The sequence below is a fragment of the Mustelus asterias genome, unplaced genomic scaffold, assembly GCF_964213995.1.
Source record: "Mustelus asterias unplaced genomic scaffold, sMusAst1.hap1.1 HAP1_SCAFFOLD_602, whole genome shotgun sequence".
Taxonomy (NCBI): domain Eukaryota; kingdom Metazoa; phylum Chordata; class Chondrichthyes; order Carcharhiniformes; family Triakidae; genus Mustelus; species Mustelus asterias.
In genome coordinates this window covers 135,561-158,132 of record NW_027590552.1, presented here as the reverse complement: position 1 = coordinate 158,132, position 22,572 = coordinate 135,561, and the positions used below count along the sequence as shown (strand labels likewise).

The 22,572-nt window shown below is 46.5% G+C and overlaps 1 protein-coding gene across 1 annotated transcript in view; it reads right to left on the bottom strand.

Moving 5' to 3' along the window:
- LOC144487126 (uncharacterized) overlaps positions 1-22,572 on the bottom strand; it is an 81,425-nt gene that overhangs the window by 38,445 nt on the left and 20,408 nt on the right. The window contains exons 3-5 of the mRNA XM_078205184.1: positions 19,400-19,529; positions 9,947-9,991; positions 3,786-3,875 (exon numbers count right to left, since the gene is read on the bottom strand). Of these exons, the coding sequence (XP_078061310.1) occupies positions 3,786-3,875; positions 9,947-9,991; positions 19,400-19,529 (265 nt within the window). The remainder of the gene's footprint in view (positions 1-3,785; positions 3,876-9,946; positions 9,992-19,399; positions 19,530-22,572) is intronic.

Sequence of the window (22,572 nt, the reverse complement as noted above, 5' to 3'; positions counted from 1 at the left end):
ATAGGGTTTCATTGTATCGGAAGGCTGTCCTCTGAATCCTCCATGCATTCTCGTATGTTGTAATGTAGACAGGACTGGATACTTTTGTGTCCAGACATTGATTTGTCTTGCAGACATCAGCAGGGTGGGCAAAAAATTGAGGGTCATCACAACCTCTCTCACAGCTGGTAATGAAGCTGGGCTTATGGACAATGGCAGACTACTCAGTGCATTGGTGTTAACTATCCAGGTCCTGAGGCGTGCTCTAGGAGGTATTCATAAGCCGCCAGTAACAAGGCCCAATGCCGTATCCGGGCAGAGGCAATGGGGGTATTGCCTTGTCAAGTCCCAACAATGGTTTATAACCAGTTGCTATGATGAAGCTTTTACTGTAGACGTACTGATGAAACTCTTAACACCAAAAACAACTGGCAACCCTCTTTCTCGATCTGGGAATACCTCCGCTCAGTTTCTGAGAGGGTCCTGGATGCATGCGCAATAGGTGTCTCTGTTTCAGCTCTCCAGCAATGTGCCAGTACTGCCCCAGCCCCATTCCAGGAGGCATTGCATGTTTGGATAAGGTCCTTTTTTGGGGTCAAAATTGGCCAATAAATTAGAGGACAAAAGTTGCTGTTTAACACTGTTGAAAGCCTCCAGCTGCGGCGCCCCTTGGATGTTTCTGTAGTAGGGTATGCAGTGGGGGGGCCAGTAAGGAAGCTAAATTTGGAATAAATTTCCTGTAATAATTCACTAACCCCAGGAAGGACTTCAGTTCCATGGGGTTCCATGGAGTTGGCGCCTCCTTAATGGGCCTCACCCTGTCCTCCACCAGATGAAGGCCCTGGCCATTCACTTGATAGCCCAGATAGGTCACAGCACTTGCTTGGAAGACACATTTTTCCTTTTTCAGGCATTCCCCAACCTCCGAAAATTGTTGCAGGTGTTCACGTTCTGAAGTTCCTGTGGCGGAAACGCCATCAGGTATACCACTACCTGAGCTAACCCTTTAGTATGTTCTCCGTGACCCGTTGAAAAATCGTGCATGCAGACGAGACCCCAAAGGGCAGGTGTGTGTATGAGCTTTTGTGCGGTTTAATTGTCACGCACTTTCGGGAAGGCTCGTCCAATTCAAGTTGGAAATGCACACAGCTCATGTCCAACTTTGAAAATGCTTGACCACCAGTTAATCTGGTGTACAGGGGCATCGAGTATCAGTCAAGCTTAGAAACCCTACTGACAGTAAGCTTATAGTTTCCACAAAGTCCGGCTTCAGGAAGGAAAAACCAGTACGGCCCACAATGTGCATTGTACAGATCTTCTGATGCCCAGCTTTTCCAGGCGTTCAAGCTCTGACTCTATTTTTTCCAATAGGGAGTATGGAACCGGTCTCGCTCAGAAATACTTAGGTGTAGCATCAGGGTCGACCTTAGTTTTGGCACCTCCTATTTTTCCAAGCCCTTCCCGGAAGACTTCAGGGTACTTATCGAAGATTTCGTAAAGCCCAGCTTGAAGCTCTCCAGCCATTTCAGTCTGATGCATTGGAGCCAATCTCTCCCCATAAGGGCGAGATCCTTGACTCTACAATGATGAGTGGAAGCTCATTTGACGGCTGTCTGTAAGTCATTGGGGTCACCATGGTGCCCTTTATCTGCAATTGTTCTCTCATGTAGGTGGCCAGCCTGGCTTTTGTGTTTTCTAAGTTCAGGAGCTGAATATCAGCCTGAAGGCGATTATAAGTTGACTACCATTAAGGAGTCCCGCAGCCCCTGTACCCACTTCAATTTTTAATGGGTAGCCATTTACTAACAACCATTATGGGGCGATCTTCATAGTGGAGATGCAATTTAATTGCATTGTGCCTATGCCTGGCAATGCGCAAACCTCCAGAGTACAATATGCTGCCATACCTTGGCCCCTTCTCAAAATAGCATGTGTTTTGACTGTCCCTATATCCTTGCACTGTCAGGATTCTATGAGGATTGTTCAACAGAGAGCTGGCATTGCTCAATGGGTTGAATGGTCTTCATACCATAATGACTTTGACTCTACAAAATCAGAGAGAGTGGAGAGGGTCTCCCTTCAAACCACCTTTTCCCTCTTTCATTTCAGGTGCTGAAAATCTAGATCCTCCTCCCCTGCCATTTCAGGAGGAGGAGCTCGGTGTTCCATATTGATCCCACCTGCACAAGTACCAACTCAGAGAATGGCACCATATTCATCTCAAAGGTGGGAAGTTGTGGGCCAAATTTAAGTTTTAAGGTGGAGATCATCAGATTCCTGTTGGTTAAGTTCATCAAGGAATATGGAGCAATAGGAGATGAGGTTCAGAATAGTTATGTTTTGATTGAATGCGTAACAAGTTGCTGGCTGATCAGCTTGTTCATGTTACAATGGAAGGAGTTTTAGCTGGATTGAGGTGGAGTGGGCATGATAGAAATTTTTAAAGTATGAGTTCTGGTCCAGTGGTAACGTGGCCTCTTTAATGGGTGATCCTTCATCGGCCATGTGACCAGACTGGAACCAATAGAGTGCGAGCATGTGAACCTGGACCTATTGGGAGTGAAGGCACATATTGCCAGGGCTGGAGTCTGCAGTTAGTGTCAGGGCATTGTTAGTAGAAGATTTGGATAGTTGTGCTGTTAAACTCTTCATGTATATAATCCTTTAATTTGTAACTTGCCACATTGGTCGAGATACTACGGATCCCAACAGATCTTTCACTGTGGGAGGTGGAACCAGAAGTGGGCAGTGCTCTCACTCTCAGGAGGCAAGTTGGTGATTTAAATGTTGATGAGGATGTCTGTCTTTGAGTTACCCTGCCTTGCAGTTTTACAGGAGGTGGCTGCATTTCCCTGGCCTTGGAAATCCTGGTGGCTGAGGAAGGCAAGGAGAGCTCAGGAAGAAGTTAAATATCTGTGCAGCACGGCTTGTGGGTCAGGAGGAGCTCCCTCAAGCTCCCCTCCATTAGATATCCATAAACAAAGTCCCATAAAATCAGACCCTCCTACCCGGAAGCTGATCCCCACCTTGATAAAACGTTGCTCTTGGAACACAAGGTCAGAGGCCACGGGATTAGCAATTGGAACCCCCCATTCCTGGGATCAGAGCCCCACCCACAATGCTGAGATTGGGATTGGACCCCTGCCCCCACCCTATCTTTGGACTATCCCCAGGATTGGAGCGTTGCTCTGTCCTGCATTTTCACCAGGGTCGCGAAAAAGCTGTACGGTTAAAACTCCAGAGCGCATGGGGAAACTCAGCTACAAGACAGTACAGTATCTTTATTTGAATTGAAGTAAGTTATTCTTCTTCAGTATTTTCATAGTTTCATAGATGAATGAGGGAGGTTCTCAGAGAGACTTATAAAATTCTAACAGGACTAGACAGGGTAGATGCAGGAAGGATGTTCCCGATGGTGGGCGTGTCCAGAACCAGGGGTCACAGTCTGAGGATATAGGGTAGATCATTTAGGACGGAGATGAGGAGACATTTCTTCACCCAAAGAGTGGTGAGCCTGTGGAATTCGCTACCACAGGAAGTCGTTGATGCCAAAATATTGAATGTATTCAAGAGGCGGCTGGATATAGCACTTGGGGTGAACGGGATCAAAGGTTATGGGGAGAAAGCAGGATTAGGCTATTGAGTTGGATGATCAGCCATGATCGTGATGAATGGCAGAGTAGGCTCGAAGGGCCAAATGGCCTCCTCCTGCTCCTATCTTCTATGTTTCTATAGTTTACACAGTCCACTGTGGAATATTCAATCCAGCTGTGCGAATGTTATTTTGTGTTTACAAAGTGACTTACCTGTCCGCCCAGGTGTCCCTGCCTCACCTACTTCTCCCATCTTTCCGGGGGGTCCAATTGGACCAGGAAGGCCAGCTAGTCCCTGTAAACCTGAAATGGAACAACTCCAATTACTGTTTCACTGATGTGAGTTAAAAACAATTAAACTGTGGAATTGAACAACCTTCATCCTCTAATGAACTCCTCACTGACAAGCTGGATGTCTTCTCACACTTCAATCTCCTCTCTTCAACTTCCTTTCAATAAAAGTGCTGGAATTGATCGTTAATGGTAACAAAATCATAACCTGATTCTGCAGAGTCAACATGGATTCACAAAAGAGAAATGTGTTTATTCTTTCATGGGATGTGGGTGTCGTTGGCTGCGCCAGCAATTATTGCCATCCCTAGTTGCCCTTGAACTGAGTGCCTCACTCGGCCATTTCAGAGGCAGTTGTGAATCAACCACATTGCTGTGGATCTGGAGTCACGAGTAGGCCAGACCTGGTAAAGATGGCAGATTTCCTTCCCTAAAGGACATTGGTGAACCAATTGGTTTTTATGACAATTGATGATAGTTTCATGGTCACCATTATTGAGACAAGCCTTTAATTCCAGATTTTATTAATTAATGAATCAAACTTAAATTTCACCAGCTGCTGTGGTAGGATTTGACTCGTGTCCACTAAACAGAAACCTGTTCTGTGGGATTACTAGGCTGGTGATATTGCCCTATCTTGGTGCAAGTCAAATAACCCAACTAAATTAAATCAAACAAACTGAGGGACAAATTAAAGGCGCAGCCCCTTAAAGGGATAATGCTCGAAACAAAAAACACACCACAAATGTAACTAAAAATGTTAAACCAAACCATGATTTAGAGGGTCGGTAAGGCACCCCAGTCCCCATGGTGCCCACTGGGTAGGGAAGGCCTCGATGGCGCCTGTGGACTCTGCATGCTCCCTCTCCAGGGACACCTGGTCGTGAATGTAGCCATGGCAGAGGGGCAGACAGTCAGGTCGGACTACCCCCTCGGTCGCCCACTGCCTGGACCTGTTGAAGGTAAGTTTGGCTAGGTCCAGGAGCAGGTTCAAGAGGAGGTCCTCCTCCTTCCCCTCTCCACACTGGGTACCATACACCACCATCTCACCACTAAAAATCTATTTGCATTTTTGAGGAGGTAACTAGCAGGATAGATAAAGGGGAACCAATGGATGTGGCATACTTAGACATTAAAAAGTGTACATAAGGTACCACAGAAAAACATAAAGGCTCTTACGTTGATGGTAATGTATTTACAGGAAGACAGGATTGATTAAAGCCTTAAAATAGAGAGCAGGAATAAACAGATCATTTTTGAGGTCAAAGGCTGTGGAACGCTGAAACGGTCGGTGCTGCGAACTCAACTGGAACTGAGCATAATGGATCTAATATTGATGATAACACAAAGCTAGATGGAAAAGGAGGATAGAGGCTGCAGAGGAATATAAACAGTTAACACTTAATGAGTGGGGTGTGGGTAAATAGGTTGGCAGGTGGAGTATAATGTGGACAAGTGGGAGGTTTGTAAGAACCTCACACTTGGTTATAAGAATAGAAAAATAGATGTTTTAAATGATGAGAAATAATTAAATGAGGGTGTTCAAAGGGATATGAGTTTTTGTACACAGATCCATGCAGGTGCAGTGAGAAATTTGGGAAGTAAATGGTATGTTAGCCTATATTGCAAAAGGGTTGGGGTATAAGAGTAAGTGCTGCAGATACATAGGGCTCTGGTGGGATCACAGTTGAGTATTGGTGTACAGTTTTGGTCTTCATACTTGAGGAAAGATAAATTGGCACTGTGAATGTGCACACCACATATGCAGCAATGGTTCAAGAAGGCAGCTCACCACCACCTTCCGAGAGATAATTTCGATGGACAACAAATCTGGCCCCGCCAGATCCATGAAGGAATAAAATTACAAAATATATGGTCAACGTTCAGTAGATTGATTTGTGGGATGTGAGGCTGTCCTGTGAGGGAGGATGAGTGAATTGGGTTTATACTGTTCAGAGTTTTAGAAACTGAAAAGTGATATCATGGAAACATTCAAGGTTGGGAGAGGGTTTTGGAAAAGTGAGGTGAGGAAAATATTTTTAACTCAGAGGGTGGTTGGAGATTGGAATGAATTTCTTGAGGGTGGTGGAGGCAGGTTCAATTGAGCTATTCAAAAGGGAATTGGACTGCAATCTGAAAAGAAAAAATGTGCAAGTTTACGGAGATAGGGGAGTGGGACTTAAGTATCATGCTCTTTCAGAGGATCAGTACAGAATCAATGGGCTGAATGGACTCCTTTGGCACTGTAAGGATTCTGTGATTTTGTAGAATGACAGGATAGAACATAGACATAGAAAGCCACAGCACAAACAGGCCCTTCGGCCCACAAGTTGCGCTGATCATATCCCTACCTCTAGGCCTATCTATAGCCCTCAATCCCATTAAATCCCATGTACTCATCCAGAAGTCTCTTAAAAGACCCCAACGAGTTTGCCTCCACCACCACTGACGTCAGCCGATTCCACTCACCCACCACCCTCTGAGTGAAAAACTTACCCCTGACATCTCCTCTGTACCTACCCCCCCAGCACCTTAAACCTGTGTCCTCTCGTAGCAACCATTTCAGCCCTTGGAAATAGCCTCTGAGAGTCTACCCTATCCAGACCTCTCAACATCTTGTAAACCTCTATCAGGTCACCTCTCATCCTTCGTCTCTCCAGGGAGAAGAGACCAAGCTCCCTCAACCTATCCTCATAAGGCATGCCCCCCAATCCAGGCAACATCCTTGTAAATCTCCTCTGCACCCTTTCAATGGCTTCAACATCTTTCCTGGAATGAGGTGACCAGAACTGCGCGCAGTACTCCAAGTGGGGTCTAACCAGGGTCCTATAAAGCTGCAGCATTATCTCCCGACTCCTAAACTCAATCCCTCGATTAATGAAGGCTAGTACGCCGTACGCCTTCTTGACCGCATCCTCCACCTGCGAGGCCGATTTAAGAGTCCTATGGACCCGGACCCCAAGGTCCTTCTGATCCTCTACACTGCTAAGAATGGTACCCTTCATATTATACTGCTGCTTCATCCCATTGGATCTGCCAAAATGGATCACTACACACTTATCTGGGTTGAAGTCCATCTGCCACTTCTCCGCCCAGTCTTGCATTCTATCTATGTCTCGCTGCAACTTCTGACATCCCTCCAAACTATCCACAACACCACCTACCTTGGTGTCGTCAGCAAACTTACCAACCCATCCCTCCACTTCCTGATCCAGGTCATTTATGAAAATGACAAACAGCAAGGGTCCCAGAACAGGATAGACATCAGGGGTCTGTTACCCCTGGTAAGAGAGTCCAAAACGAGAAGGGATAATCTCACGATAGCAAGCTGTCTAATAGAACTTAAATGAAGAAAAATGTATCCACTTTGGGCTGTGAGTCATTGGAATACCCGATGGAGAGCTGTGGAAGTTCGGTCGATAACATATTTAAGACTGGGAGAGATGGATTTTTGGACACTAAAGGAGTGAGAGGGATATGGAATGGTGTGGCAAAGTGGATTTAAGAACATAAGAACATAAGAAATAGGAGCAGGAGTAGGCCATCTAGCCCCTCGAGCCTGCCCCGCCATTCAATAAGATCATGGCTGATCTGAAGTGAATCAGTTCCACTTACCCGCCTGCTCCCCATAACCTTAATTCCCTTACCGATCAGAAATCCATCTATCCGTGACTTAAACATATTCAACGAGGTAGCCTCCACCACTTCAGTGGGCAGAGAATTCCAGAGATTCACCACCCTCTGAGAGAAGAAGTTCCTCCTCAACTCTGTCCTAAACTGACCCCCCTTCACAAGAAGATCCTTAATTCTACCTGTCTCGTTACACATTACGACAATTTGATGGAGATGATCAGCCATGATCTTACTGAATGGTGGAGCAGGCTTGAGGGGCCAAATGGCCTTCTCCGATTAGCATTTCTTATGTTTTGCTTCCTCCTCTCCCTCTTTCCCTGCATCTTGTTACGTCTCAAACTATCCCCAGTTGAACTGAAGGTTCATTGGCCTGAAGTGCTAACTCTGACTGTACTGAATCTCTAAATGAATAATTCACTTCCTGCCATTTGCCTTCCTCCTTTTTAGAAACAGTCTAATTTCCTCTTCAATGCCTTGACTGAATCTGCTTCCATCGTACTCTCAGGCAGTGCATTCTCAGCACTAACCACTTGCTGCATGAAAAAGATTTCTTCATATTTTTCCTTCTATTGCAAATTATTTTCAATCTGTGCCCTCTTGTTCTTGATCCTTTTACCAGCAGGAATAGTTTCTCTCTATCTACTCTGTCCAGCCCCCTCATGATGTTGAACATCTCTATCAAATCTCCTCTTAGCCTTCCTCTCTCCATGGAGAACAGCCTCAACCTCTCCAATCTATCCTCATAACTGAAGTTCCTATCCCTGGAACCATTCTCGTGAATCTTTTCTACACTCTCCAATGCCTTCACATCTTTCCGACACGATATTCCAGTTGATGCTGAACTAGTCTAATACAGTTTAATATCATTTCCCTTGCTTTTGTACTCTATGCCCCTATTAATAAAGCCCAGGATACTGTATGCTTCATGAACCACACTCTCCACCTGTCCTGCCACCTATAATGACCTAGGTACATGTACACCCAGGTGCCTCTGCTCCTGATCCTGCACCCCCTTTAGAATTGTAAACTTTATTTTATATTGTTTCTCCATATTCTTCCTACCAAAATGAATCATTTCATATTGCTCTGCATTGGACACCATTTGCCACCTGTACGTCCATTCCACCAACTTGTCTATTTCCTTCTGAAGTTGCACATTATCCTCCTCACAGTTCACAAGCCGGAAACATTGAAATTGTGCCCTGTAGTAATAAATATATATAAATATATATAAATATATATAAATATATATAAATATATATCAGGGAAAGCAAGGTTCCCAACAGTGAACGCTGGGAACTCCACTAAAAACCTTACTCCAGCCTATCACTACTCTGTTTTCTGTTGCTCAGCCAATGTTGTACCATATTGCTGCTGTCCCTTTTATTCCATAAGCTCCAACTTTTGTCACGGTTGAGATGTGAACGATAAAAATATATTAATCATCTGCACTATTTTACTGAGTAAGAAGTTTAACAACACCAGGTTAAAGTCCAACAGGTTTATTTGGTAGCAAAAGCCACACAAGCTTTTGAAGCCCTAAGCCCCTTCTTCAGGTGAGTGGGAATTCCGTTCACAAACAGAGTTTATAAAGACACAGACTCAATTTACATGAATAATGGTTGGAATGCGAATACTTACAACTAATCAAGTCTTTAAGAAACAAAACAATGGGAGTGGAGAGAGCATCAAGACAGGCTAAAAAGATGTGTATTGTCTCCAGACAAGACAGCCAGTGAAACTCTGCAGGTCCACGCAACTGTGGGCGTTACAAATAGTGTGACATGAACCCAATATCCCGGTTGAGGCCGTCCGCGTGTGTGCGGAACTTGGCTATCAGTTTCTGCTCAGCGACTCTGCGCTGTTGTGTGTCGCGAAGGCCGCCTTGGAGAATGCTTACCCGAATATCAGAGGCCGAATGCCCGTGACCGCTGAAGTGCTCCCCAACAGGAAGAGAACAGTCTTGCCTGGTGATTGTCGAGCGGTGTTCATTCATCCGTTGTCGCAGCGTCTGCATAGTTTCCCCAATGTACCCCCCCCCCCCCCCCCGGCACCCCAGGTAATTATTCTAACTGCTGCCAAATCTGCTGAGTATGTCCAGCTTTTTCTGTTATACTTTAGGCAGAAACAGGGCATTCCTATTGTCCTGCCAGTCTTGTAATAGGAGCATCTCTGAAAGAGCCTAACTGCAGGGTAAACAAATCAAAGATAATATTCTGCAAATCCTGAGTAACGGAAATAAAGTAAGAAGTTTAACAACACCAGGTTAAAGTCCAACAGGTTTATTTGGTAGCAAAAGCCACAAGCTTTCGGAGCCTTAAGCTCCTTCTTCAGGTGAGTGGGAATTCTTTAATGACTTTAACCTGGTGTTGTTAAACTTCTTACTGTGTTTACCCCAGTCCAACGCCAGCATCTCCACATCATAACGGAAATAAAGCCAGAATGCTCACCAGGCAGTCCAGGATTTCCAATGTCTCCTCTTTGCCCAGGTGGTCCTGCTTAAAAAGATATGGGAGAGTTAAATGAGACAGATACAGACTGATTGGGAACATTTGACTGATCCGATTGTGCTAATTGATAATATTGGTTCTGTTCGTTTCTGCAAATAGGATGTCTCACTGAAAGAATAGTGGCTGTCTTGTCAGCTCAAAATTCTCTGCTATCGCATTGGGCCTAGGAGTATTCTCAGGAGTGAGTGGTGTGGATTCAATAACATAACCACCAGCAGCCACTCTCTCCCTGCACAACCCAAATTGAAACCATACTACTGAAAAATAGTTTTAAATACATGCAGCAGGGGATCAGCCCCAAAGTCAGGCTGAGGATTAGGGCTTGTGATAAACTCATGCCTGTTCCTTGCAGATTTGGTAAGGAGTCTAACAACACCAGGTTAAAGTCCAACAGGTTTATTTGGTAGCAAACGCCACTAGCTTTCGGAGCGCTGCTCCTTCGTCAGGTGAGTGGGAGATCTGCTAACAAACAGCAAACAGGGCATATAAAGACACAAACTCAAGTTACAGAATAATGAATAATGATTGGAATGCGAGTCTTTACAGCTAATCAAGTCTTAAAGGTACAGACAATGTGAGTGGAGAGAGCATTTAGCACAGGTTAAAGAGATGTGTATTGTCTCCAGACAGGACAGCCAGTGAGATTTTGCAAGTCCGGGCAAGTTGTGGGGGTTACAGATAGTGTGACATGAACCCAAGATCCCGGTTGAGGCCGTCCTCATGTGTGCGGAACCTGGCTATCGGTCTCTGCTCAGCGACTCTGCGTTGTCGTGTGTCGTGAAGGCCGCCTTGGAGAACGCTTACCTGAAGATCCAAGGCCGAATGCCCGTGACCGCTGAAGTGTTCCCCAACAGGAAGAGAACAGTCTTGCCTGGTGATTGCAGGTTTGTGCAGCTTTCCATGATGACTGTGTGTGGGACGGCTCTACTCACACTGTTTATTGCCTTTATATGTCAGCAAACCGCTGCATATCATGACTTACTCATGCTTCATAATGCATTACGTAAAGAGTTAATTTATAAAATGAAATTAGAACGTGTTTCCTGGAACTTTTTGTGTTGTGTGAAAGATATGATGTCAGTGATAAAAAAAAGTAAGGTGTCTGGGACTGCTGGTGTAGGTACACCCACAGTGCTGACAGGGAGGGAGTTCCAGGATTTTGACTCAGTGACAGTGAAGGAATGGCGATATATTTCCAAGTCAGGATGGTGAGTGACTTGGAGGGGAACCTCCAGGTGGTGGTGTTTACAGGTATCTGCTGCTCTTGTCCTTCTAGATGGTAGAGGTTGTGAGTTTGAAAGGTGCTGCCTAAGGAACTTTTGTGAGTTGCTGCAGTGCATCTTGTAGATGGTGCACACGGCTGCTACTGTGCGTCGGTGGTGGAGGGAGTAAATGTTTAATATAGTGGTCAATGTCTGGCCTTTGTGTGGCATGAACGTTAGTCAGCCCAAGCCTGTAGGTCTTGCTGCATTTGGACATGGACTGCTTCAGTACCTGAGGAGTCACGAATAGTGCTGAACATTGTGCAGTCACTGATGAAGATGGTTGGACCTAGGATGTTACCCTGAGGAACTCCTGCAGTGATGTCCTGGAACTGAGAGGATTGATCTCCAATGAGCATGATCATCTCCTTTGTTCTGTGTTCCTATTCCCCCATTAAAATTGCACCATTCAGTTGAAATTGACTCCGACAAAAATATTTCACAGCACTAAATTTAATCTACCATGTGACTCCCATTTTAGCTGACTGATCCCTGGGGAGAATCACTGTTAATTTTTTCCAGAACACCTCTGAGAAAGGTTCTGATTTCTGTCCTTTAGCCAGATTGGTATCCAAACTGCTCATAGAACATAGAACATAGAACATTACAGCGTAGAACAGGCCCTTCGGCCCACGATGTTGCACCGACCAGTTAAAAAAAAAACTGTGACCCTCCAACCTAAACCAATTTCTTTTCGTCCATGAACCTATCTACGGATCTCTTAAACGCCCCCAAACTAGGCGCATTTACTACTGATGCTGGCAGGGCATTCCAATCCCTCACCACCCTCTGGGTAAAGAACCTACCCCTGACATCGGTTCTATAACTACCCCCCCTCAATTTAAAGCCATGCCCCCTCGTGCTGGATTTCTCCATCAGAGGAAAAAGGCTATCACTATCCACCCTATCTAAACCTCTAATCATCTTATATGTTTCAATAAGATCCCCTCTTAGCCGCCGCCTTTCCAGCGAAAACAATCCCAAATCCCTCAGCCTCTCCTCATAGGATCTCCCCTCCATACCAGGCAACATCCTGGTAAACCTCCTCTGCACCCTCTCCAAAGCCTCCACATCCTTCCTGTAATGTGGGGACCAGAACTGCACACAGTACTCCAAGTGCGGCCGCACCAGAGTTGTGTACAGTTGCAACATAACGCTACGACTCCTAAATTCAATCCCCCTACCAATAAACGCCAAGACACCATATGCCTTCTTAACAACCTTATCTACTTGATTCCCAACTTTCAGGGATCTATGCACACATACACCTAGATCCCTCTGCTCCTCCACACTATTCAAAGTCCTCCCGTTAGCCCTATACTCAACACATCTGTTATTCCTACCAAAGTGAATTACCTCACACTTCTCCGCATTAAACTCCATCCGCCACCTCTCGGCCCAACTTTGCAACCTGTCTAAGTCTTCCTGCAAACTACGACACCCTTCCTCACTGTCTACCACACCACCGACTTTGGTGTCATCAGCAAATTTGCTAATCCACCCAACTATACCCTCATCCAGATCATTAATAAATATTACAAACAGCAGTGGCCCCAAAACAGATCCCTGAGGTACACCACTTGTAACCGCACTCCATGATGAATATTTACTATCAACCACCACCCTCTGTTTCCTATCCGCTAGCCAATTCCTGATCCAATTTCCTAGATCACCCCCAATCCCATACATCTGCATTTTCTGCAGAAGCCTACCATGGTGAACCTTATCAAACGCCTTACTAAAATCCATATATACCACGTCCACTGCCTTGCCCCCATCCACCTCCTTGGTCACTTTCTCAAAAAGCTCAATAAGGTTAGTAAGGCACGACCTACCTGCCACAAAACCATGCTGACTATCACCTATCAATTCATTACTCTCCAAATAACTATAAATCCTATCCCTTATAATTTTTTCCAACATCTTGCCGACAACAGAAGTGAGACTCACCGGTCTATAATTCCCGGGGAAGTCTCTGTTCCCCTTCTTAAACAATGGGACAACATTCGCTAACCTCCAATCTTCTGGTACTATACCAGAGGCCAACGACGACCTGAAGATCAGAGCCAGAGGCTCTGCAATCACTTCTCTTGCCTCCCAGAGAATCCTTGGATAAATCCCATCCGGACCAGGGGATTTATCTATTTTCAGACCCTCCAGAATATCCTGCACATCCTCCTTATCAACTGTAATACTGTCTATTCTACTCCCTTGCAACCCAGTGTCCTCCTCAGCTATATTCATGTCCCCTTGCGTGAACACCGAAGAGAAATATTGGTTCAATGCTTCACCAATCTCCTCCGGTTCCACACATAACTTCCCTCTGCCATCTATAACTGGCCCTAAACTTGCCCTAACCAACCTTCTGTTCTTGACATACCTATAGAACGCCTTAGGATTCTCTTTAACCCTATCCGCCAAAGTCTTCTCATGTCCCCTTTTAGCCCTTCTAAGCTCGCTCTTCAACTCCCTCTTAGCCAATCTAAAGCTTTCTAGTGCACTACCCGAGTGCTCACGTCTCATCCGAACATAAGCCTCCTTTTTCTTTTTAACCAACAAAGAAACTTTTTTGGTGCACCACGGTTCCCTAGCCCTACCAATTCCTCCTTGCCTGACAGGGACATACCTATCACAGACTCGCAGTAGCTGCTCCTTGAAAAAACTCCACATGTCGGACGTTCCCAGTCCCTGTAATCTCCTAGTCCAACCTATGTTTCCTAATTCTCTCCTAATAGCCTCATAATTACCCTTCCCCCAGCTAAAACCATTGGCCCGAGGTTCATGCCTATCCCTTTCCATCACTAAGGTGAACGTAACCGAATTGTGGTCACTATCACCAAAATGCACACCAACTTCCAAGTCTAGCACCTGGTCTGGCTCATTTCCCAGCACCAGATCCAATATAGCCTCACCTCTAGTTGGCCTGTCTACATACTGAGTCAAAAAACCTTCCTGCACGCTTTGAACAAAAACTGACCCCTCTAACGAGCTAGAGCTATAACAATTCCAGTCAATATTAGTCAAGTTAAAATCCCCCATAACAATTGCCCTATTACTTTCACTCCTAAGCAGGATTGACTCCGCAATCCTTTCCTCAACCTCTCTAGAACTTTTAGGAGGTCTATAAAAGACTCCCAACAGGGTGACCTCTCCTCTCCTATTTCTAATCTCCGCCCATACTACCTCAACAGATAAGTCCTCATCAAACCTCCTCTCTGACACTGTGATACAATCTCTGACCAATAATGCTACCCCTCCCCCTCTTCTACCTCCTTCCCTACTTCGACTAAAACATTTGAACCCCGGGACCTGCAGCATCCATTCCTGCCCCTGCTCTATCCATGTCTCTGAAATAGCCACAACATCGAAGTCCCAGGTACTGATCCACGCTGCAAGTTCACCCACTTTATTGCGAATACTCCTGGCATTGAAGTATACACATTTCAAACCCTGCTCCACCCCACCTCCACCAGTCCCCATCCATGCATCCCTCACTTTCAGCCCCACTACTCAGGATCCCTCCCCCCCCCCGAATCAGTTTAAACCTCCCTGCATGGCCTTAGCAAATTTACCCCCCAGGATATTGGTCCCCTTCTGATTAAGGTGTAGACCATCCTTCTCATAGAGGTCACACCTTCCCCAGTACGAGCCCCAATTGCTTAAGTAACATAGGGTTTGCAAAATTAATATTCTGTGTCATACTTTATCAAGCACCATTTGAAAGTCCAAATACATAATGTTAATTAAGCCCACTATATTTGCCCACTATCTTTGCCCATTACTTCATCAAAGAACACAATCAAGTTAGTCAAATCCACACTACATTTTATTCATTAGCCTGTATATTTGCAAATGTCAATTAATTTTCTCAGGTTATTGTGTCGAGTACTGGGGGTGACTATGAGGCCCTGGGATCCTGCTTTGGGAGAGACCAGGCTGCAAGGGCAGTGTGGAGGTATCAGTGATATGGAGCTGCACTGCCTCATGAGGCATTAAGACCCTCTCACTTGGGAGAGGGTGAATGCAGTGACACCTACAAACCTCACTCTGTCAATGGTGTGAGGCCAGAGGGGATTACTGGACAGGAAGTTCAAATCCACTTCTCTGCATACTTTGACTGTCAGGTACAGCAGTGAGATAGAGAATCTGGTGAACTGGTGCGACGACAATAATCTCTCCCTCAATGTCAACAAAACAAAGGAGATCGTCATCGACTTCAAGAGGCATAGAGGAGAACATGCCCCTGTCTACGTCAATGGGGACGAAGTAGAAAGGGTCAAAAGCTTCAAGTTTTTAGGTGTCCAGATCACCAACAACCTGTCCTGGTCCCCCCATGCCAACGCGATAGTTAGGAAAGCCCACCAACACCTCTACTTTCTCAGAAGACGAAGGAAATTTGGCATGTCAGCTACGACTCTCACCAACTTTTATACATGCACCATAGAAAGCATTCTTTCTAGTTGTATCACAGCTTCTGCTCTGCCCAAGACCGCAAGAAACTACAAAAGGTGGTGAATGAAGCCCAATCCATCACGCAAACCAGCCTCCCATCCATTGACTCTGTCTATACTTCCTGCTGCCTTGGAAAAGCAGCCAGCATAATTAAGGACCTCGTGCACCCCGGACATTCTCTCTTCCACTTTCTTCCTTTGGGAAAAAGATACAAAAGTCTGAGGTCATGTACCAACTGACTCAAGAACAGCTTCTTCCCTGCCGCCATCAGACTTTTGAATGGACCTACCTTGCATTAAGTTGACCTTTCTCTACACCCTAGCTATGACTGTAACACTACATTCTGCACTCTCTCGTTTCCTTCTCTATGTACAGTATGCTTTGTCTGTATAGTGCACAAGAAACAATACTTTTCACTGTATACTAATACATGTGACAATAATAAATCAAAATCAAAATCAAATGAGAGTGCATAGATTGCTCTCATGCAAGGCTGCTTAACTGCGCAGCATTGAAGAGCCTAAAGGATGAGGCTGCCCTCTAGGGAATTGCTTCAAAAGACAATTACAGACCTCTCAGCATTCTGCTATGTCTCGGCAAGATGAATGTCATTGCAAGCGTGACTAACTGACGAATTTTGGAGGAATTCAGCATGCCAGTTGAATATCCCGAGCTAAATCTAGCTACACAGACAAGGATTAACCCCTTGGAACACCAAGCCCCAGTAATGTAGATGTGTCTTTCAATTCAAGCCTTAGCAGCACACAGCTGGCATTGTGGAGAACCCCCTGGCAAGATAGACTGGTGATAACTGGCACCACTCCCCCTGTTCAATATATGATTGGCACCATATGATTTCTATAATTTTTGACGTGCCCAGATAGGGTGCTGACCCTGTTGTCATGCACTCTCGCTGATGCACTTTAGCGCTATGCAAGGCCGCGTGTTATATGGGGGGATGGAACATCAGATTTCATGAGGTAATAGACGCTCATCCTGCTGGAGGACAGAGGAAGCTATATGGGGATGTTGCTGTAGTGTCAGAGGGAGTGGTGTGAGGGAGAGCAGAAATTCACACAGGTAATTGGAAGCACTCGGGTGGAAGTCACAGACGCAGGTGTGTGCCTGTTTCTCAGGGAGTGCCCATGACAGTTACATCTTGGGCCACTCACAAATCCCAGCTGTCTTTGAGGGAGAGCGGGGTCTGGAGGGATGGCTCCTCAGGGACAAGGGGTACTCACTCAGGAGGTGGCTGATCACACCAGTGCAGAGGCCACATACACCAGCGGAGACTCGATACAAAGAGGCTCACACTACAAAGTGCGTGTTGGAGGAGCAGGCGATTGGGCTGTTGAAGATGTGGTTCTGGTGCCTGGACCTTTGGCTTGAGGTGACTGTGGCGTGCGCCCTCTGGGGGACTGGACTTTGAGGCCCCCGGCCTGCTTTTGGACAACACAGGTATTTCAGTACTGGAGGTGTGTCACTCACAGGAAGGCAGGGGGTGGGGATGTTGGGGGGTGGGGGGGAGGGGGTGGGAGGAGTCTCAGATAGGCTGGACACCCCCAGGGTCTCCTGGGTGGAAGGCTCTGGACTTTGTACAAGACAATTCTCATCCCTTCAGGTGCCCAATGGATCCGGTGGTCCTCCATGGGATGGAGGGGCAGCTGGAGTGAGATCCAGAAGCCCACCGTCCTCTGGTGCTGACACTTGTGGATTCCCACCAATGCTTGCACCATGCAGTCGAAGCCCTGCACCGTGGAGTTCATGCCCTCAGACATGGGGGTCATGAGGTGAACCATGCTGCAGATATCTCCTGCCACGTCCTGTGCCAAGGTCTACACCCTCACAGTGTTGGCCTCAGTGCGCTGCAGTAACGGCACCATCTCCTTGGACAGAAGGTGATGGGACTCCTCCAGGTGACCTTGCAATCCAAGGAGGGAGGCTGTCATCCTCTCCTGATGCTCGCCACTCTGCCTTTGCAGCCCCAGCAGCTGTGGGACAACCGGGCCCAGGGGCACATCATTGGGCAGGGGCCCAGCAGAGTCCTGGCCTCTCTCCGAGCGCCGGTTCTCTGGGACGTCTCTGTCTGCTGTGGATCTTCACCAGAGAGTGACCCAGAAGCCTGTCTACATAGTGATCCCACCGAGGTGTGAGTATCTGCGCTGGTGCTGGGTGTGGGTGACATTTGTGACACTTCTTCAACAGTGAGGTTGGAGAAGTCTCCCTCGGAGCCGGATGGTCCAACCTGCTCGGCTGGTTGGCCTGCAATAGCAGGGAGATGGCATCAGTGCATGACAGGGGATACGGAGGGAACATTGCTAACTCACTTGAGACTTGAGGAATGACAGCGTGTCTTGAGGATTCTCACATTTGTCTGCTGCCCCCAGTTCACTATCAGCGCAAGCACACTCTTCCTCCTCCCTGGCCAGCTCGAGGCATCTCTCCTCGAATGATGTGAGGGTTCTGAGCATGGGCATTACTCCGGCTGGGTTTGCTTGCTCAGGCTTGTTGTGACTGAATGTCCTGCAATGGCACAGATAGGGAGAGTGTAGGCGGCAGTGTTGACATTTAAGATGGTGATAAGGTCTGGTCGGCATGGGGCTTGAGTGCAAGCTGGAGTGTGAGGAGCATAACAGCGAGTCCCCGGGGGAGTGGGGAGGGGGGACATGGTGATTGGGGGTGGGGGGAGGAGAAAGGTGCTGGAAAGGACGAAGTGGCTGGGTGAGAGATGAAGATGAAGGTAGGAGGGGTGTGTGAGGGGGTTCCAGGAAAAGACTGATGAGGCTCACTTACCCTGGCTGAGCGAAGATCCTTCATCTTCTTGTGGCATTGCTGCCCCGTCCTCTTCTGCAGGGAGCTGGCACTCACCAGGGCTGCCGCTGCATCCCAGGCAGGGGGTGGTGACCTTGGTGGGAGGCCTTACCCTGGAGGAGGGGTAGAGTGCATCCCGCTTCTGCTGCACTCCATCCAGTAGTCTGGTGAGGGCTCTCTCTGAGAATCGCAGTGCGTGCTTCCTGGCTGCCTTCCCCTGCAATCGCTGCAGAATAAGACTGAGGAGCCGTGTATATGCAGCTCCCCACTGATTGGCATGTTCAAATGGAGCTGGGGCGGGTGAATCAGAGGGAGGCTGTTGCAGAGTGATTCTTCTGACCATAAAAACTTCTGTCAATGAGGCTCAAGATCTGGTTAGAAATCATGGAGCTGTCAGCGCGATTCTCTCCATTTTTCTCGCCAGAACCAACACATTGTTAAATTTTGGTAAGATTTCCCCCCCTGTCTTTGATCTTCACCCTCATGAACCCTCTGTAATGTCGTCAGAGCTTCTTTCATCTGTGACCAGCCGCACTCCTTTCTTGTCTTCATCATATTTGAATCCTTCCAGCCAGGAATATTAAATTCCCACTCCCCTTCCCCTTTCACTCAGATTATTCACACTAAATCAGTTCCTGGAACTGGCTTACTTTATTCACGGTGTGTTAACTGCATTGTGCTAAAAATGGGTGTTGCGAGATCCACTTCACTCCCACAGAATCATACTGCACAGGAAATATTTAACCCGTCATGCCCATATTGGCTCCTTTCTTTAACCTATTCCCCACCTCCACCCCTCCAATCCCAATCCTCCAAGCAAAGTAACCAATCAGATTGAAGATTGTTGAGTGGTGGATGTGGCACTGACCTCTGGGACCTGGTGGTCCTCTCATTATGAACATGTCATTCTCTCGTGGCTTTGGCTGCGTATCAGTTTCTGATGTGTCATTACCCATATGTGGCACTCCAGTAACATCTGTGACATGCAGCTCAAACATCTGGAATGAAAACATTGCTGAAGTTAGTATTTGGCATCTACTACCAGTTTCTTCAAGGTTTATTCCTTCTCAACAATAACCTTCTGTTGGAACAAAGGTGACTTTGAACCAATTGTTCTTTTATTCTTTTATTCTTTGAACCAATTGTTCTTTTATTCTTTTATTCTTTGAACCAATTGTTCTTTTATTGTAATGAGCTGGGACCAGCTGTTGTAGTCGAGCATGAAACATTCAGCGACCTAAAATATCACAGACTATTTTCCGTAACAATATTCCCCAAGATTCACCCGATATTGGATATCTTTTAAAGATTAATCTCAGCCTTGGTTCACAGGTAGCATCCTTACCTCCCACATTACCCACATCAGTGACTTGAGTCTATAGTCAATGCTGACACATCTGTACAGTACTGAGGGATTGCTACACTGTCAGTGTGAAACATTAACACCCTGTCTGCTCTCGCGGGTAGATATAGAAGATCCCATTGTATTCAAAGAAGAGCAGGGGGAGTGTCCTGGCTGTCTAGCTGATCAGTGTCAGTGTCCTGGCCAATATTGATTTTCAATAAACATCAGTAAAACAGATTCACTGGTCATTGTCAGATTGTGTGTGGGAGCTTGCTGTGCACATTTTGGCTGTCTACATTACAACAGTGACTAAACTTCATTGTACTTCATGCCCTAGGTTGTCGAAAGGCTAAACCATTTCAAGTCTTTCTCTTTCTCTTTTTTTCTCATTGGTTGAATTTAAGTCGAGAATCTGCTTGTTGATATGGGGCAGCACGGTGGCACAGTAGTTAGCACTGCTGCCTCACAGCGCCAGGGAGCTGGGTTCAATTCTGCCCTTGGGTGACTGTCTATGTGGAGTTTGCACGTTCTCCCTGTGTTTGCATGGGTTTCCTCTGGGTGCTCCAATTTCCTCCCACAGTCCGAAAGACCTGCTGGTTAGGTGCATTGGCCATGCTAAATTCTCCCTCGGTGTACCTGAACAGGCGCCAGAGTGTGGTGACTTGGGGATTTTCACAGTAACTTCATTCAGTGCCTACTTGTGACACTAATAAATAAACCTCAATGATGTGGGAGCTTGCTCTATATAAACAGACACAGTGTTAGTATTAAAGGGCAGCACAGTGGTTAGCACTGCTGTCTCACAGCTCCAGGGACTTGGGTTCGATTCAAGGACTGTGAAGAAGGTTATCTAGGATTGCAACAGGATCTTGATCAATTGGGCCAGTGGGCCGATGAATCGTATCTGGAGTTTAATTTAGACAAATAAGAACAAAGAACAAAGAACAATACAGCACAGGAACAGGCCCTTCGGCCCTCCAAGCCCGTGCCGCTCCCTGGTCCAAACTAGACCATTCTTTTGTATCCCTCCATTCCCACTCCGTTCATGTGGCTATCTAGATAAGTCTTAAACGTTCCCAGTGTGTCCGCCTCCACCACCTTGCCTGGCAGCGCATTCCAGGCCCATGGAAGGTGATGCATTTTGGTAGATCAAATCAGGGCAGGACTCGCTCAGTTAATGATAGGGCATTGGGAAAGTTATAGAACGAAGAGATCTAGAAGTACAGGTTCATAGCTCCTTGAAAGTAGAGTCAAAGGTGGACAGGGTAGTGAAGAAGGCATTCGGCATGCTTGGTTTCATTGGTCAGAACATTGAACACAGGAGTTGGGACGTCTTGTTGAAGTTGTACAAAACATTGGTAAGGCCACACTTGGAATACTGTGTACAGTTCTACGCACCCTATTATAGAAATGATATTATTAAACTAGGGCAGAAAGAGGGCAGAAAAGATTTACTAGGATGTTACCGGAACTTGGTGCTTTGAGTTTTAAGGAGAGGCTGGATAGACGGATTTTTTTCCTCTGGAGCGTAGGAGGCTTAGGGGTGATCTTATAGAGGTCTATAAAATAATGAGGGGCACAGATCAGCTAGATAGCCAATATCTTTTCCCAAAGGTAGGGGAGACTAAAACTAGAAGGCATAGGTTTAAGGTGAGGAGGGAGATATAGAATAGGGTTCAGAAGGGCAATTTTTTCACTCAGAGGGTGGGGAATGTCTGGAACGAGCTGCCAGAGGCAGTAGTAGAGGCGGGTACAATTTTGTCTTTTAAAAAGCATTTAAACAGTTACATGGATAAGATGGGTATCGAGGAATATAGGCCAAATGCGGGTAATTGGGACTAGCTCAGTGGTAAAAACTGAGCGGCATGGACAAGTTGGGCCAAAAGGCCTGTTTCCATGCTGTAAACCTCTATAACTCTATGATTCCTGGCTTGGGTAACTATGTAGAGTTTGTACCTTCTCCCCGTGTCTGCGTGGGTTTCCTCTGGGTGCTCCAGCTCCCTCTCACATTCCAAAGAGAGAGAGAGAACAAACATAGCACAGTACAGCACAGTACAGGCCCTTCGGCCCTCGATGTTGTGCCGAGCTTTGTCCGAAAACAAGATCAAGCTATCCCACTCCCTATCATTCTGGTGTGCTCCATGTGCCTATCCAATAACCGCTTGAAAGTTCCTAAAGTGTCCGACTCCACTGTCACAGCAGGCAGTCCATTCCACACCCCAACCACTCTCTGAGTAAAGAACCTACCTCAGACATCCCTCCTATATCTCCCTCCATGAACCTTATAGTTATGCCCCCCAGTAACAGCTCCATCCACCCGAGGAAATAGTCTCTGAACGTCCACTCTATCTATCCCCTTCATCATCTTATAAACCTCTGTTAAGTCGCCTCTCAACCTCCTCCGCTCTAAAGAGAAAAGCCCTAGCTCCCTCAACCTTTCCTCATAAGACCTACCCTCCAAACCAGGCATCCTGGTAAATCTCCTTTGCACTCTCTCCAATGCTTCCACATCCTTCTTATAGTGAGGTGACCAGAACTGCACATAATATTCCAAATGTGGTCTCACCAAGGTCCTGTACCATTGCAGCATAACCCCACGGTTCTTAAACTCAAATCCCCTGTTAATAAACGCTAACACATTATAGGCCTTCTTCACAGCTCTAAACACTTGAGTGGCAACCTTCAGAGATCTGTGG